This window comes from Mobula birostris, chromosome 7, assembly GCF_030028105.1.
Source record: "Mobula birostris isolate sMobBir1 chromosome 7, sMobBir1.hap1, whole genome shotgun sequence".
NCBI classification, from domain to species: domain Eukaryota; kingdom Metazoa; phylum Chordata; class Chondrichthyes; order Myliobatiformes; family Myliobatidae; genus Mobula; species Mobula birostris.
Window position 1 is genome coordinate 131,934,715 of NC_092376.1, and position 17,926 is coordinate 131,952,640.

At 38.6% G+C, this 17,926-nt stretch overlaps 1 protein-coding gene across 5 annotated transcripts in view; it reads left to right on the forward strand.

Moving 5' to 3' along the window:
* The first annotated feature begins 2,422 nt into the window (after positions 1-2,422).
* LOC140200823 (complexin-2) overlaps positions 2,423-17,926 on the forward strand; it is a 153,787-nt gene continuing 138,283 nt past the window's right edge. Inside the window, exons 1-2 of one of the 5 annotated variants that reach the window (XM_072264442.1) lie at positions 2,423-2,573; positions 4,446-4,560. In XM_072264442.1, coding sequence (XP_072120543.1) covers positions 4,530-4,560 — 31 coding nt within the window. In that variant the 5' untranslated portion in view covers positions 2,423-2,573; positions 4,446-4,529. Of the gene's footprint in view, positions 2,574-2,832; positions 2,854-2,886; positions 2,937-4,026; positions 4,053-4,196; positions 4,297-4,445; positions 4,561-17,926 lie in introns of those variants that run through there. The other 4 variants (XM_072264443.1, XM_072264445.1, XM_072264446.1 and 1 more) reach the window with 4 other exon arrangements.

The following is a 17,926-nucleotide window of genomic DNA, read 5'->3' on the forward strand; positions in this document are numbered from 1 at the left end:
CCCTATTTTGAAGACAGAATTACTTCTTCCTTTTTCCTGCACTTTTATTATAGGCCCCAGTGAATTGGCTGCACCTAGTGGGAAATGAACATAACTGTTCTATGATGAATTGTTTTTTAATAAACAATCATAGATTAGCGCTTTCTGACCAAAAGAGAACATTTTCATTAACAAAATCATGCTCAACAACAATCATTGTTGAATATTTTTAGGTTCAGCCATTCCAAATTTATCAAAATAAGATTTTCTTGTAGTTAACTTAATTGGTGTTCATTGTCAAGGGCAAATAAGGATTTGTCCAGAATACCTCAGCACACGCAAAGTTTGGCATCCTTCGAGTAAATTGAAGTTGGTTAGACCATAGTGGATTAAAGCCTTCAGGTGATCATTTTGGGTTTTGACTACATTCTGGTCATGTGACCAGAGCAAATAGTTGTTTAGGCATATATGTGCAACCAAAATTCATACTCTGTAAATTAGCCAACCAGCTAACTGAGTATATTCCTTGAAAGAAATATCTCATTGCAAATGTATTGGAGATAATTCTAGAAACATTTGCGGCTGTGGATATCATACCCTGCTTTATTTCCCATTTTTAGTATTATACCTCACCAGCACACAAAAATAGTCCTACCTTTGATCCTTAGAAATATCAAACCTGTTTTAAAAATGATGAAATATATTTCCCAGTGAATAGTAAGTGACTGATGACTGCAATGGATACACTGCAGTGCCCCCTGTGGGGAAGTTGGCAGAGGGATGCAATGACCCTGACTCTTTGTTGCTGGTTTCAGTAAGAAATTCGAGTCCCAGCATCTGCCGGTGTATCTTTGCCCAACAGGAGATGAAACCAGCTCAATTCCGAACAGCTTGCGTTTGGAATAAAGCCCACCTGAAAATAAAATCACGGATTTATCCAAGCTTTCTAGGGGTTGAGAAGGCATTTCATAGGAAAACAATTTCTAAATGAGATTTTGCTATGAGAGGCAGTGTTTATTGTGTCTTTATTTAGTTTAGGTAATGGTTTTTCCTTGGGAACTGAGTCTCCCTTTGATAGAGTTGATACAAATGATTTTTTGTGCTTCAGTATCTGATTGTCATGATCCATGAATTTAGTATTTAAAGTGACAATTGCATTATGAAACATAAATCTTTCAAATCTAACGTGTCCCTTTGCTGTAGGAACGGTACAAAATCAGTGAAATAGTAGGTAAAAGCAACACGAGCGAACCAAGAAGTTCTCAAAGTTATGCTTCATTGCTAAGCGATGCTTCACAACATGGCTTTTTGGCTACTTGCATTGCACTGTCGGATAATTGCAGGAGGATGGAGCGCAATTGTTCTTCGTCATGTTGGCGTCCAATTTTATGAACAATAATTCTGATTTTCAACTACTTGAAAAAAAAGGTAAAGGCTGCAAATTTGAAACAAATCCCCGGGTATACTTTTTGAGACGAGTGACTCCTGTTTCAAGTTCGGAGGAGGAGGTTTAGGTTTGAAACCCTTCCCTCTTCACACCTGGGAAATAAAAGCGAGAAAGAAGGTCGAGGGGAGAACACGAACACCGCAAAAGGAAGGAGCCGAATTCCTCGTAAAGTGTTGAGATTGACGGATAGGCAGTAATATCACAAAAGGGCAGGTTCAACAAAAGGAAAGGCACAAGAGGGGGCCGAGAATGGCTTCAGGGTGTTAATGAGAAAGAGTGAGAAATATTTAAAGCCTTCAAAATGAAGTAAACTCGCACCCACCAGCCAGGACAAGGTGTTGAGAAGATGAAACAGCAATGGGTGCTTTGTTTCCGATTTGCAACAGGTATCAGTGCAGATGCAAGCGCGAAGCCTGTCATTAATTCTGGCACAGCGGGTTACGGCCACGATCTGTTTGAGGCCCACTTGAACATTTGGTCATTAATTTGCCATGGTCATTGTCATTGTTGGTAAGCGTACACTGAGCTCTGGACCAGAAGGAAATCACGCGCATCAGCTAAGAAGAGGAAATGGTTATCTCGCCATGCGCGTAAACATAAAGCAGCTCCCCGGAGAGTTACAAGCCGGCATGACGAAACCGTAGTTCAATTAATGCAAAGAAAATAAAGTAAGAGATTGCTGTAAACCCGATCCCTCACATATATCCTTTATACTTAGTTTGCTTTAACATAGAGGAATAAATAATTTCATTGTGCTTAACCAGCACTAACCTGCCTAAACCATGTGCATTGATGGTGAGTGGGAAGAAACTCTACGCATTGAATCAATATTAATCAGCAGTGCAAGTAACAGCGAAGTTGTTTGCTCGAAAATACCGGCAGGGCCAAAACTGAAAGCAGATCTGTATACTGAAGCTGGAAATTGTGGGCGGAAGGTGATGGGAATAGTTTCCTGGTGTAGATTACTCGTGGCGTCTAGATCGTAATATTCGGGACTCTCCCCTCACGGGCTGTCGTCAAACTAAGTAGAAATCTCGACGAAAACGTGGTGCAAGTGACTTGCAGGCAAGAAAGATACCGAAACGTATTCTGCACGCGCACCTACTGAGACTGAGGTCGAAACATTCCGCATATCGATCAATCTCAAGTAAGATCGATTATTTTTTTCATTCAGAGCTGCCGGGGGTGGGTGGTTTTTCGACAACGGTCCAGTTGGCTTTAATGTGTCTCAGAAGCTCCCTATCCTTAATTGCACAGTTAATAACTTGCGCTGTCCCTAAGACGGTAACTATTCAGCGAATGTTACTGATATATGGCGGGTGGGGAAGAACCAGGCTAAAATCCGTGCTTTATTTCAAAATGTGTTGTTTCGCATGCCCCGCCCCTTTACTTTGCCAGCGGTGAAAATGCGTGTGGAATACTTAAAGGTGCGTATGCAGAATGCGCTTGGGCTCTTTCTTCCCAGAAACTCAGCTGTACCACGCAGTGGTCAAGATCCCTGCTCAAAGTAGTGAGGCTGCGTTGATTTTTATTTACTTTTTGGGGGGAAAGGAGACGAATACTCGTGACTATTAGTACCGACTGAATGCTGTATGGTCAATGTATTGCTCTCAGCAAAGGGGTCTGTCTTGTGGGGTTATGTTCAATCTACCAACTACACTAAAGTCTTTTGTGTATAATTATGCCAAACACCTGTAACGCAATAGAGACAACGGTCTCTGATGCAAGTTCGCCGTGGATGCACTTGTTTCCAGAACCCAGTGCTACAGGCACCTGTTACAAATGTGTTCAGGGCACCAGCCTGGGAAGGGGCTGCCCTACCATGCCGGCTTGCGGCGTTTTAGGGATAGCGGCATCGTATCTGCGCCTTTGGTCGCAGTGATGGCGACAATTAACAATATAGCAACATAGGAAGGAAAATTACTTCCATACTTAGAAAGCTCACGAAAAAAAACTGGGTATCCTTGGCCGTGATCCAAGCGGGTGTTTATAACCGAATGTGCAAAGTACCTTCCCAGTATGCACAAACAATGCTGGCAGACGCACCGGAGACAGAGAGCACCTTGGCATAGAAAAGTGAATTACTAGTGTCTTTCTGGCACTTGCTACTTTTGCGACTGGAGCCGCAGTTGATCAAAGGCGAAGCTCGCATGGTCGCCGTCTGTCATATTAATTGGGTTTATAATTTTCTTTGAAGCTTAGTTGTTCGCGTCTTCACGTTTAATTTCTAACTCCCAGGGAGTAACCGCAATGTTTTAATGATGACCCATAGGGAACTAAATTAGGCACGGTAAATGCTGGCATTCTGCAGAGCTGGGATTGCTTCTTCCCAAATTTGCTCATGGTATCTTCCTGTCATAAATTTGTATTAGCCCCTATTGCCCTATCGAATGGAAGCCTCCCATTACAATTGTCAGTCAGTGACCTGAATGAAATTACACATTCATGTAAATTCCTGTTTAACTCCTCACAAATTGCAGCGACCAATACTACGCTCCTAGCTCGAAGCAATCAAATCCCGCCCAAACATAACAATTCACTGTAAGCAAAGAACAAAGTACTTGTCAACATCGTCAGTGAGACTCGCCATAGATCTTGAAAAGGTCACCAGGAAGCAAGCCGATAAGTAAATAACACGTACAAGCGCGGCGTTTGATGTGACAAGTATGCACACCAGCGTAAAATTGAAGGCTGAGGCAACTAACTGCAAGAAGCACCTCCACCACTAGAGAGAGTCATACTGCCTACAGAACGTAGCTTCCTACGGCGTCCGTAACTTGCAGACACGCCTTTAGTTATTGTACATCCAAAAAATAAATGAAAAAGGAGTCGGCGTCCGTAGATCCCATTTCACAGAGACTAAGACAACGGTACACACGTCCTGTAAAATATGGGACTATAGCCTACCAATATAAGTATACGAAGCTGTAAACTGAACTCACTTCCAGCAAAGCGAGAGTGCAGAACGAAGCAATTCAACAACACACTGTAATCTATTTTCCTTATATCTTGTTTCCAGGTCTGACGGCGTTCTTGGGCAATTCAACAGCAAATCTGAATGAAAGCTTCTTAAATTAGGAGTGAAGACAATTAGTTAAGCACCATGGATTTCGTTATGAAGCAAGCGCTGGGCGGTGAGTAAAGCCAGTCGTTATTATTTGGACAAGTCTGCGATGCTGTTATCAAACACGGAAGAATAATATTGGAATCACTCTGTCTTAATGTTGCGCTGGCAATCTTTGTCCCGATTTTAGTGCGCGCAATGTCGATGTTCGCTACTCATTCTTACTATAACTCAGGATTTCACAGAGAGAGAAAAAATAGGAGCTGAATCTGGCACGTGAGGTTCCAGCACGATCTGTTGTTTGCTCAAGGTCACGCTGTATGCTAAAAATCGGCGGAAAGGTTAAATGATGGAGGAAGATCAAGGAGCCGGGTGCTAGGGGATTAGTGCCTATTATAAGATTCTATATCCCGAGAGGCTTTATGACTGGCACAAGCGATAATGATGTTCATAAATCCGATATATTCTCTTAAAGCTACAGTATACTTATCTATTACCTTGTAGCTTTTTCATAACGGGGCTGATAACTACAGTGCGTGTAATCAGCATCTTTGTCGAGAGGGTCCTGAAGTTTAAATTCACATACATTAAGCGAACAAAATCAAGCACGGCTCCTTTACTTCTCTTCAACTGACTTTTTTGCAAACGGTATGGGTGTTGGCAAAGCCAGATAAAGACATCAATATTGTAGTATACGAAATAAACTCTTTCTTACCGTCGTTATGAATATCCTATCTGTGTATTTTTTTTGATGGTGGAATGTAGGTGTATTTTGCGATACTTTTCTAGATGAAGTTTGAAATCAGAAACTCCCTTAAGAATAAGTTATTTATTTGTCTGTATATTATCCATGGGATTTTGCGGTAGGTTAATCTGCGACTTGTAATGCTGATGTTGACTCATTAATAATTTGATTATCGGGATAGATTTGACATTTATAAAGGAGTTAAAAGCACTTTATTCAACAGGCAGCTGCACAATTTCGATTGGAAGTCGCGGAAAAAGATTCAATGTTAATGCAAGGTCAGGGAATACGAAAACAATATTTGGTGTTTTGTCATCAATTGAATTGGCTCTAATTATTTTGCCTGGCTTTTTTTTCAGCTTCAGTTACAACGTGTCAAGTTCTTGTCACTTAAAATCACCTCCCACATCTCCCAAGGGAACACTCAAAATCGGTTTATTAACAGATGCTTTACCTCCTCCTCAGTAGGAGAGGTCCCATTCAGCAGACAGCCACGGTCATTTGTACTGGCCAACACTTTTATAGTCCTTGGAAAATAAAGGAAAAATTCCACACAATATTTATTTTCAGAATTCATTTTGACGCAAGACAAAGTATAATGCAATGGAATAGTTAAACATTCCATTGATTCAGAAAGGAGCTTCAAAATTTATTGCCATGTTTATACTTTCATCCAAGTATTAAATATGACAAGCAACACACATCAACACTAGATATTTATTTTAATAGCTTTTAATACTATATTTAATCGTTGTGGTAGGTTCTATTAAAAAGTATTTGAATTCTTGCAATTTTGATGTCAAGTCCCCTGAACAGCATAACGATCAGAAAGACCTGATATCAAAATTAGGAAATAAAAAAATAAAGAATACAGTAATTTCAAAAATAACCCCAAAAACAATACAGTAACTTCCTTGAATATTGAACTTATTTAAATTCAATTTATGTAAGCCTCATTGATGAGCAGATTTTCTATTCTCATAAGGTTTTACAAATGAAAGCAGGGTTAAGATATTATACTGTCAAACTCATCCAATTCTGTAGCCAGCAAATGAACCATAACTAGATTCCACATAAGCGAGGGACAAAATGTACTGCCAGATTATGTACAGTTATGCAATGCTGCTAGATTAAAGATGGTTGATTGGTGATTTGGTTGCTGTTTAAGTTCTAAAGAAACTAGATAATATGAATTATGTTAAGTTTCTTTTTACCTCGTTTTGAACAGTAGAAGTAAATAACATGACCTGCATTTGAGAAGTGTCAAAGAGGATCTAAGAGAAACAATATTTCAACAACTGGAAGACCTGTCTGTGGAAGAGGGTCTCTAGAAAGAGAGTAGAAGCTGTTAAACTTGATTTATTCAAATGCAAATTGGATAATTACTTTCAGAAAAATAACATTTCAGGATGTAATATGTGAACAAATGAGACCTGGTGTGTATGGATGACAAGCTCGAAAGGAATGATTAGACTGTCTTCCACAAATCTTTCCCTGCCTCACATTTGACAGAGCCATAAATGGTTGCTACCAGTGTTCTAAAATAAAATCTGACATCTTTCCAGTTCAAACATTTTTTTTACAGATACACCAATTCTCCGCCAAGATCATGTGATGTTATGCTGCATTCGGAGAAGGTTGTGTTTGTTAGGAGAAGAGGTTGAATGGTGTAGGAAAACGGTTTGTGTAAGAATTATTAGAGGCTAAAATTAGAAATCTTTCTATCATATCCATGATGTAATAGTAATTAGAAGAGGACATGGACACTCAGAGAAATCAGCTTCTGGAATTATTTCCCAGAGCATTTGATTATGAAAGCTATGTCATTATAGTGTAGAGATGGGCCAATTGTAGCCAATTGTTTCACTTGTCCACATGGAACACTTACTGTACCACATCGTGAGCTGGAAGAGTAAGATACCTTACACTTCCATCTTGCCACTACCTCTTCTTCAACTGCGTACTTTTATCCATTGTTAAGTGAATCAAAGTTATTTGTTTCAAATATTTGTGATGTTTCTAATACATATGATCTATTTTAATTATATTTCTGTACTCTGGTTTGGAACACCTATATCTACCTTATCAAATAATTTCATAACTTTAAGAGTTTCTACCAGTCTTTTCTAAAATGTATTGTTGTTCTTGGTAGAAACACATAACATCTGAGTTCTCATGTTTCTACAATGCCTCCATCTTTTCCGAGATTTTAAAACCAGAACTATTTGCTGAACACCAAAAAGTTATTGTAAAGCCCTTGTTTAGTATGTGAAGAAGAATTATAAGCTTGGAGCTCTTAGGGGAAATTGTATTTGTTAGCTTTTATTTGAAATGGTTTAAAGTGTTTCTTAAGGTGGATAATTTTCTAATCTTTTGGTAATTTTGAGGAAAACTTATCAGCACAATTCTTTAACTGTTATTTATAATGTTATTTATACACTTCATGAAAAGATCACTAAGAAATAGAATGAGAGGTGGCATGTAAGTAACATGAAACATGAAACTATACCTGGACGTCCTAGCATGTCTATCTGCTGACTATAAAAGCAAACTGCCATTGTTTTCCTCAAGTCATCTTTACCACCTGCACCCATTCCAATCAAACGACACTACCATCCTGACTGGTAAGGTCATCACAGCCCTATCTGTTATTTCTCATTTTACTCTGCTTAGCACAGAAGGCTTGCTATGTCAGATGCAGTATTTTGGTGTATGAAACCTTTTGAAAGATTTGTATGTGGAAAGGTTTCTAACTGAAAATTGCAGCCATAATGCAGGTACTACACAAAATGGAGGGATGCAGAAGATCTGAAGAATCAGAATTAAGATTGGGTTTAATTATTTTGTGGCAGCAGTACAGTGCAAATACATAACATTACTATAAATTATAACATAAATAAATAGTGCAAGGAAAATAAATAATAAGGTAGTGTTCACGGGTTCATCATCTGTTCATAAATATGATGGCAGAGAGGAAGAAGGTTTTCAAAACATTTTGTGACACTATGTGTTATAAATGTTACTTTGTCAAAGCAGCGCAAATTCTTCATGTAGCCAACATTGCAAATGCATAGATTTAGCTCATCTAACCTATGCAAATTGCTATTCTGTTCCTCCTGAAAATCAACTATGTGATCTTTTGTTCTTTCTCCTGACATTGCTGATATCTTCAGCAAACCTTTTACACTAAGAACAGTGTGGATTTAGGAGCATAATTTTACACAATATTTTGTGGATCTCCTTGCTGAAAACTGGCTGATAAGTAGGAAAAACATTGAAAGCAATATATATTTTCCAGTGGGGAAAGAATCTAGATTTCTACTGAACAATGGGATTTTGATGTCCGTAGATATGAACATTAAAATCAGGCATGTGTTTTCAACTAGTTAGGAAGACAAGTGAAATGTTGCCCCCTATTACAAGGGGGACATAGGGATACTATCTAGGAATCCTTGCCACAGCTGCAATTACTTGGTGATACTGTACCTTGTGAAATGCACAGAGTATTGTCGTAGAGTTAAGGATAATGGAGAACAGTCAGAAATTTGGAGCAGAAGTCAAATCAAAGCAGCCATGATAGGAAGGGCACATTTCATCCAACATTTTGCCATATTGCTATGATTGCCTTTCTTTATGTTCCTAAAAGATCATGGGATTTAAAACAAAATTATGGCCAGCATAATGTCGGTTTCCAGAGTCTTACTTATTCAAAGAAATGTACTGGAAGTTGAATCTTGCCACAATTACAGTGACACTCCATTTGGGTGGAAATCATAAATTTGGTTCTTCTATTAAACTACAATCAAGAGCAGCAGTAGACTTGAACCTGCATGTTCATTCTTCAAGATCATGTCTTATCCTCTACCACTGATTCTTATTCCCACACAATCTCCATATCAATCTGTCTTCTTTGAGTAATAGCAATGGCCAAGCTCCTATAGCCTTCTGATTCCAAAAATTGGCATACTCAGAAAAGAATTTTTCTCCTGTTCTTATTCCTACATGGTTTTCCCTTTATTCAGAGACTGTGGCCCTTGGATTTTAGAGCCCTCCACCAGGACAAATATCTTTACTGCAACCATTATATTAAGATACATAGGAATGTTGTACGATTTAGGAAGATCACCTCTCATTCTTCTAAACCTTAATGATACAAGCTCAGTATGTTCAATTGCTTCCAAAGTGGCCAATCTGTACGTGGAGGGTAAACTGGAACTAGGAGACAAAAATTTAAAGAAAGATGATGGAAATGTAGATACAGAAAATGCTGAAAAGATGAAAGCAGATCAGGCAAAATCTGTGAAAAGAAAAACATAGATAACATCTTAGGCTAAAGCCTTGACCAGAATTTGGAAAGAGAGAAAACAATTTATTATCAAGTTGCAGAGAGTATGGGAGAGGTATTTATTGACCTAGGTACCTCATATCACTTTATTTACATACAATCCATATAAATATATATGAGCAATCTTGTGTATTTATATTTAATGTATATTTATTATTGTGTTTGATTGTGCTGCATCCGATTCGGAGTAACAGTCATTTTGTTCTCCTTTACCCTTGTCTACTGGAAATGACATTAAATAATTTTGAATCTTGAATCTTGAATCTAAGGAATGGGGAAGCCAGTGTTGCTATGACAATAGCTGTTCGTGTAGCAATCTGGCTGATTGGGGTGGGGAATGGTATTTAAAACACAAATTAAAAACCGTTAACATGCATGTATGTAGAAACTACCCATCAGGTCAGACTGTACTGTTGGAGAGAGAAAATAATTGGGTCATTATTGCAGATGGAGGACTCATGGCAAAGGTGGCCAGGTGAAATGGAGAAACAGAGAAACAAGTGGAGAAAGCAAGTTACCTGAAGTTGTTGAGTCCAGAAGGCTGCAGCATGTCCTGATAGAAGATGAGGGTTTGATTCTTCAGCTTACATTCACTCTCACTCAGGCAGATTGAACTCAGGTGCTCTGCAAAACATTCAGTCAGGTCTGCATTTGGTTCCTGAATGCAAAGGAGACCACATTTCATGGAAGAAATGTAGGATAATCACTGTTTCATTTGGAAGGACTATTTGGATGGCTCAACAGGTTCAAAGGACAGGGATTGTACCTCCTGTCATGGGAAACATTTTATGAAAAAGAAATGATTGATAGGGATAGAAGAGTGGACCAGAATGTGGTGGAAGAATGTTCCCTTTGAAATACAAATATGGAAGGGGAAGGTGCATCTGATAGTGAAAATTATGCAGGACTCTTTGTGGATATTCTTTAACTTCTCTCTTTTTTTTTAAGATCTTCCATATTAACTGTGCAGGATTCTGGAGCTGCTCTTCCTGCCTTAGATTCTCACTATCCTATTTAGTTATTCAGATTTTGTAGCAATATAAGTATTGGTATTTTTAAATAGTTTTAACTTTTTGTATTAATCCTTTATGTGGTAATCAAAAATCTGATATCAGAATGTTGCTTGTGCAGTGGTTGAAGTTGATTTCAAACCTCCGTAATGTCCTCATTTAAGCTTTCTTGAACAGAGAAGTCACTATAGAGAAGGATGTGCATATTTTTGTGAAGAAATAAAAAAAATTGCAGCAGATGGTTGCATCAGTGTATGGAGATGTGATAGACGGTATAACATCTACTGCCTGACATTGATATGTACTTAAAATCTGTTGTGGTCTAATACAAAAGGTTCATCCTATGATGAATCTAGAAAGAACTGTGCATTAATCTGGAAGGTCTCAACGGTGTTAGAATCATAATACAATGAAGATGAACTTTTTCACTTGCTAGTACAGTTCTATTATAATTCTCTGATAGTTAACCTATTTATAGCTTTCAAAATAAACAAAGGTTTTCTTAATGGTAATTAATGACAATTAAAATGAATTTTCCAGCATTCACAGTGCTTTATTAAAATTGACATAGCTAGTGAAAATAATTTTAATTAAAAATATCACTGAAAAACATTAGCTTTCTTAAACATCAGAAAATCTTGTGCTTTTACAGAAACAGTAATAGCAATAATAGCTTCACCATTACAGCATAAAATAGACAGAGGCCTGTTTTAGTTAAATGAAGAAATAGGAACGTATGACATCTCTAAGACAATAAGGCATAGGAGCAGAATTAGGCATTTGGCCCATCAAGTCTGCTCACCGTACCAACTTGGCTGACTTATTATTATGTCTCTCAACTCCATTCCATAGAATATAGAACATAGAACAGTACATCACAATACAGGCCCTTCGGCCCACAATGTTGTGCCAACCCTTAAACCCTGCCTCCCATATAACCCCCCACCTTAAATTCCTCCATTCCCCTGCCTTCTCCCTGTAACTTTTGCTGTCCTGACTAACCACAAACCGATTAAAGTCTGGTTTAAATATACTCAATGACTTGGCCTCCACAGTCATCCTTGACAATGAATTCTAAAAATTCACAACAATGGCTAAAGAAATTCCGTCACGTCTCTGTTATAAATGGATGTTCCTCTATTCTGAGCCTGTGTCCTCTGGTCCTCGACTCACCCATCATCAGAAACATCCTCTCCACATGCACACTGTCTAGACCTTTCAATGTTTGATAAGCTTCAATGAGAGTCCCCCTCATTCATCTAAACTCCAGTGAGTTCAGGCCCAGAACTACCAATTGCTTCTTATACATTATCCCTTTTATTCTTGGATCATTCTCATGAATTTCTTTGAACCTCTCCAATGCCAGCACATCTTATCTTAGATAAGGGACCCAAAACTGCTCACAATACTGCAAGTGTGGTCTGATCAATGCCTTATAAAGAATCAGCTTCATATCCTTGCTGTTATATTCCAGTCCTCATGAAATGAATGCAAACATTGCATTTGTCTTCCTTTCCACTGACACAACCTGCAAGTTAAGCTTTAGGGATTTGTGCACAAGGACTCCCAAGTCCCTTTGAACATTCATTTTTGAATTTTCTCCCCATTTAGAAAATGGTCTACACCTTTATTCCTTCTACCAAAGTGCATGACCCATACAATTTCCTACATCATATTCCACCTGCCACTTTTTTGCCCATTCTCCCAATCTGTCCAGATCTTTCTGCACGCTCAGTGCTTCTTCAACATTACCTTTCCCTCCACCTGCCTTTATTTTGTCTGCAAAATTGGCCACAAAATCATCAATTACATCTTTCAAATCATGAACATATAATGTGAAAAGAGGCGGTCCCATTATTGACCCCTGCGAAACACTACTTGTCACCAGCATCCAACCAGAAGAGGCCTCCTTGATTACGACACTTTGACTCCTGCCAGTCAGCTAAATCTTTATACATGCTAATAATTTTCCTGTAATATCATGGGCTCTTGTTAATCAGCTTCATGTGTGGAACTTTGTCAAAGGCATTCTGAAAATCCAAGTAAACACCATCTACTGACTCTAGTTTGCCTATCCTGCCTGTTATTTCCTCAAAGAAATTCCAATAGATTTGCCAAGCAAGATTCCCTTTAAGGAAACTGCTGACTTTGACCTACTTTATCATGTGCACCAAGTATCTCAAAGCCTTACCTTTAATAATGGACTCCAACATCTTCCCAACTACTGAAGTCAGGCTAACTGGCCTATAGTTGTCTTTTTCTGCCACCGTCCCTTCTGAAAGCATGGAGTGGCTTTTGCAATTTTCCAGTGATTCTTGAAAGATAATTATCAATGCCTCCACAATCTCTTCATCTCAGTCTTTAAGGATACTGGTGTATAGATTATCTGATCCAGGTGACCTTTCTACCTTCAGATCTTTCAGCTTCACAATCATCTTCTCCTTAGTAATTGCAACTACACTCACTTCTGTCCTCTGACATTTTGAATTAATAACATACTGCTCATATCTTCCATGGAGAACATTGACACAAGATACTATATTAAGTACATCTACCATTTATATGCCTCCCATTACTGCCCCTCCAGTGTCATTTTCTAATGGTTCAATTTTCACATTTGCCCCATTTTTACTTTTTATACTATATTTTTGGAGAAAAAACTTTAGTATGTTTGGCTAGCATTCCTTTATATTTCATCTCTTCTTTCCTTATGGTTTTTGTAGTTGCTCTCTGTTGGATTTTAAAAGCTTCCAAATCCTCTAACTTCCTGTTATTTTTTGCTATATTATATGCCCTCTCTTTTGTGTTTGTGGTGTCTTTGACGTCTCTTATTAGCAAATGTTGCCTCATCCTCCCTTTAGAGTACTTCATCTATGGAAGTCTCTATCCTATGCCTTCCAATTTAACCCCCCCCCCAAAAAAAACTCCAGCCATTGCTGTTCTACTGTCATCCATGCTCGTGTCACCTTCTAATCAACTTTGGCCAGCTCCTGTCTCATGCCCCTATAACTCAGTTTTGTGATACACCTGATTTTATCTTTTCCCCCTCAAACTGTAGGATGAATTCTATCACATTATGATCACTGCCTCCTAAGTGTTTCTTTACCTTGAGTTCCCTAATCAAATTAAACAACAACCACTCCAGAGTTGCCTTTCTCCTAGTGGGTTCAACCACAAGCTGTTCTAAAAAGCTATCTTGTAGGCAATCAACAAATTCCCTCTCTCAGGATCAAGCACCAACAGGATTTTCCCGATCTACCTGCTTGTTGAAATTCCCCATTACTATTGTAACACTGCCCGTATTACGTGCTTTTTCTATTTCCCTTTGAAATTTATATCCCACTTCTTGTCTATTGTTCAGAGGCTTGTATATCACTTCCATCAAGATCTTTTTACCTTTGCAGTTTCTTAAATCTATCCACGAGGATTCTACATCTTTTGATACTATCTCACCTCTTTCTAATGACATAATTTAATTTTTTGCCAACAGAGCTATCCCACTGCCTTTTCCTACCTATCTGTTCTTTTGATGCAAGCTGCATCCTTGGATGTTAAACTCCCAACTATGATCTTCTTTCAGCCATGACTTTGTAATGCCTTCATTATCATACTTGCCAATCACTAACTGCGCTGCAATATATTCTGCCTTCTTCCGTATACTGTGTTCTTTCAAATATAACACCTTCAGTCCTTTTCGATTTTGCCCCCATGTTAGATCTCTCCTCATCTGATGGACTACAATTTTGCCCTATCAACTGCCTGTATATCGTCACTGTCTCACTACACACTGCATCAACCTGTATATCGAATGTTCCATCCTCATCCCTATCACCCCAGTTCCCACCCCCTGCCAGTCTAGTTTAAACCCTTCCCAGCAGCTCTAGCAAGCCTGCCCGCAAGGATATTGCTACCTCTCGGGTTCAGTTGTAACCTTTCCTTTTTGTAGATTTCATACTTTCTCCAGAAGGGATCCCAGTGATCCAGAAATCTGAAACCCTGCCCCCTGCACCACTTCCTCAGCCACTCATTCATTTGAACTTTCATCCTATTCCCGCCCTGACTAGCACGTGGCGCTGGGAGTAGTCTAGAGATTACTACTTCAATGCCCTGTTCTTCAGCCTTTTCACTAACTCCCTCTGTACTCACTGTGCAGGAACTTCTCCCCCTTTCTACCTATTTCATAGGGGCTAATGTGCACCACAACCTCTGGCTGCTCATCCTCCCTCTTGAGAATCTTCTGCAGCCACTTTGAGACATCATGGACCCTAGCACCTAGGAGGCCACACACCATCGTGGCTTTTCTTTCACTGTCCATACCCCTGACTACTGAGTCTCCTATCACTACCACTCTGCTTGACTGTTGCCTTCTCTGCTGAGCCTCAGGGACAGCCAGCTTGCAACAGGCATGGCTGCTGCTGATAGGTCATCCCTCTCCCCGTCCCACCAGCAGTTGCTGAGGGGAATGCCTACAGGGAACCCTGCACTGCTCGTTTACTCCCTTTACTTCTCCTGCACTCTGGGTCTGATCACCTCTGTAATAATTAATCTATGAAGTTTCCAGCCTCCTGGATTGTCCTGAGTTCATCCAGCTCCAGTTCCAGTTCCTTGACCTTGTCAGTCTGGAGCTGATGTTGGATGCACTTCTTGCAGATATAGTCATCAGGGAGATGGTTAGGTACGCAGAAATCCCACACCTCACAGGAGGAGCATTCCAATGCCTGAACTGCTATCCTGCTTACACTTGTTATGCATCTAACTTCTCAAACTTAAGTTCTAGCCTGCGTCTGGTCTCGCCAAATTCTGATCACTTTAACACTGCCCACTGCAACAGTGGCCGCTCTGCTCAAACCGCTTTTGGTTGACCTGTGGTATTAACCCAAGCAATCTTCTGCTCCACAGACAAGTTCAACAGACCCTGCTCACTTTTTAAAACAAAGAGGTTTCGCATTTAAGTATATGTTTTGGCATGTAGTTTTTGCTAGTTAGCCAGTTTATCTCATAAGTATAAGAACATTTCCATTTAAATATGGTTCAATGTTTACAGTGTGATAAGTTTGATTTACAGCCGGGAACCTCTCTGGGAAAAAAGAAACCTTTATTTATTGAGCACACTGAAAAAATATATTTTTTGTCTCTTCTAGCACACATTCTCTTAATTCAGTCTTTCCCTTTATTTTGACACTGAATTAACTCTTGGATGACATTTCTTTAGACACTATTGCTCAGTGGAGATTATTCCATTTGATTGGTTAAGCAGGCACACAATTAGCTGGCTTTATGTACCACTGACTGAAAAATACAGACTGAAGTTAAAATTTGAGCATCAATAATAAGCAGACACTCAGTGCACAATTTAGTTCTTTGAATCTGATAAAATGCAATCTTATATTAATTGAATTAATATGCAGATAATATTGTAACATCTGATGCTTAACATGTATTTTCACATTAGCTATGTAATTTTAGTGGTGCCACAGATTATTGTACTCAAATGTTTGAGTGTTAAATCAAAGTTGTAGTTTTATTTCTGACCTGTCTCTTTTGAGAATGGCTCGAAATTGAATGTTTCCATACACTTCTAATTATGTAGACACAGGACAGTGAAGAGAACATATCATGCTTTGTAACTAATTTCCATAGTTGCATTTAATTCTGGTATGTTTGACCACTAATTAAAAGTTGTAAGTACGATTTTAATGAGCCAAATTGATCTGGCTGTGGCAGGCTGAGTCTAATGGTAGAGTTCAGGCATGCTGGGATTCCTGCTCTAATTATCTCTGCGTGTCGCTACCTAATGCGGTGTCAATTCTTTTCAAACAATAAACGAAATAAAATAATTTTCAAGGAGTGGAACAAAGTGAGAGGTTTCAAAAACATACAGAAATCAGGAAAAATAAAAGTCATATTACGTGCTTATAGCAATACGGTATTAGGATTCAGAACCCTAAGTTAGCTTGTGCTATTCTGCTGGGCCAGCTGCACTATATGAGCAGTCAGAGTTGTCTTAAAACTTCAAATTTATTTTAATCTTTGAAACTTCAGTGAGTTTAAAACAGCTCTCAAAATGTATGAAAAATAATTTCCATACATATTATAGCAAAAACATCCTAGCATTTACAGGGCATATTTAATTAAAGAAGGTATCACAAAATGCTGAACATGGGCACAATCTGACAAAAATCTAAACTGAGTCAAAAAAAGGACATGATCAGAGGAAGGTTTGCAAAAGTGGGATTTTGAGAGAGTCTGGAGGAGCAGGTATGAGGCAAAGAAAGCTTAGAAAAAGATTTCCAGTACTTTATATCTAGAGAACTGAAGGCATCACAAAATATTAAAGAATTCTAATGGAAAGTAATCACACAAGTTTAAAATATATAGCTTTTGACTTGATTCTGTAATGATTGCTAGAGGGCACTGTCGTCTTTAAAAAGTTTGCTTCAGGATTATATCCTTAGGCACACGTTCTTGAGAACAAGCTATCCAAAAGAAGTACAAGCATACACAGACATGTATACAAACACACATAAACATTCTGCATTAGTGATAACATAAGACCAATGCAATAGGATAATACTTTCATTTATCGTTCAGAAATTCATCTACGTTTGTCCTGAATGCAGTTCAGAGTTTATACATTCGTCTGTTTACCTCACTTTTAGGGTATCATTGATTTCAGTGGAGCCAATTTTCAGAGCGCAGTATAAAGTGCAATTGTTATGAACAGTGCATGTTTGGCATGAATGAATAAGGTATAGTCTGTATATACTTATGTTGAATAAATTTCAACAAATGACATTTTGCAGAGGGAGCAAATTAGGAAAAGAAAGTGAATACAGCTAACTTTTTATAATTACCAGAAATTGGCATTTCTAGTTAGAATATTCTCGTGCTTTATTGCTGGATAATTATTTTGTGATCCATTTACAACTAAGAAAATAAAAACAAAGTCATAATTTTGAAAAAAGAAACAACAGAAAATCTGCAGATGCTGGAAATCCAAGCAACACACACAAAATGCTGGAGGAATTTTGTGTGGGCATTGACTGTACATTTTGAATATACTTAGCAATTTTAAATCCATTTTTCATAGATACAGTATACACTCAGTGGCCACTTTATTAGATACAGCTGTATCTGTACACGGAGCAAAGAGATTAACACAAGCTGTTACAGCTCAGAGCTTTCTGGAGTTCAGAGGTCAATCACGGTGCCATTCTATAAGGAGTCCCTGTATGTCCTCCTTGTAGAATGCATGGAATTTCCTTGAGTGCATCAGTTTCCTCCCACAGTCCAAAGACTTACCGGGTAGGTTGAATGGTCATGGCAAATTGTTGCT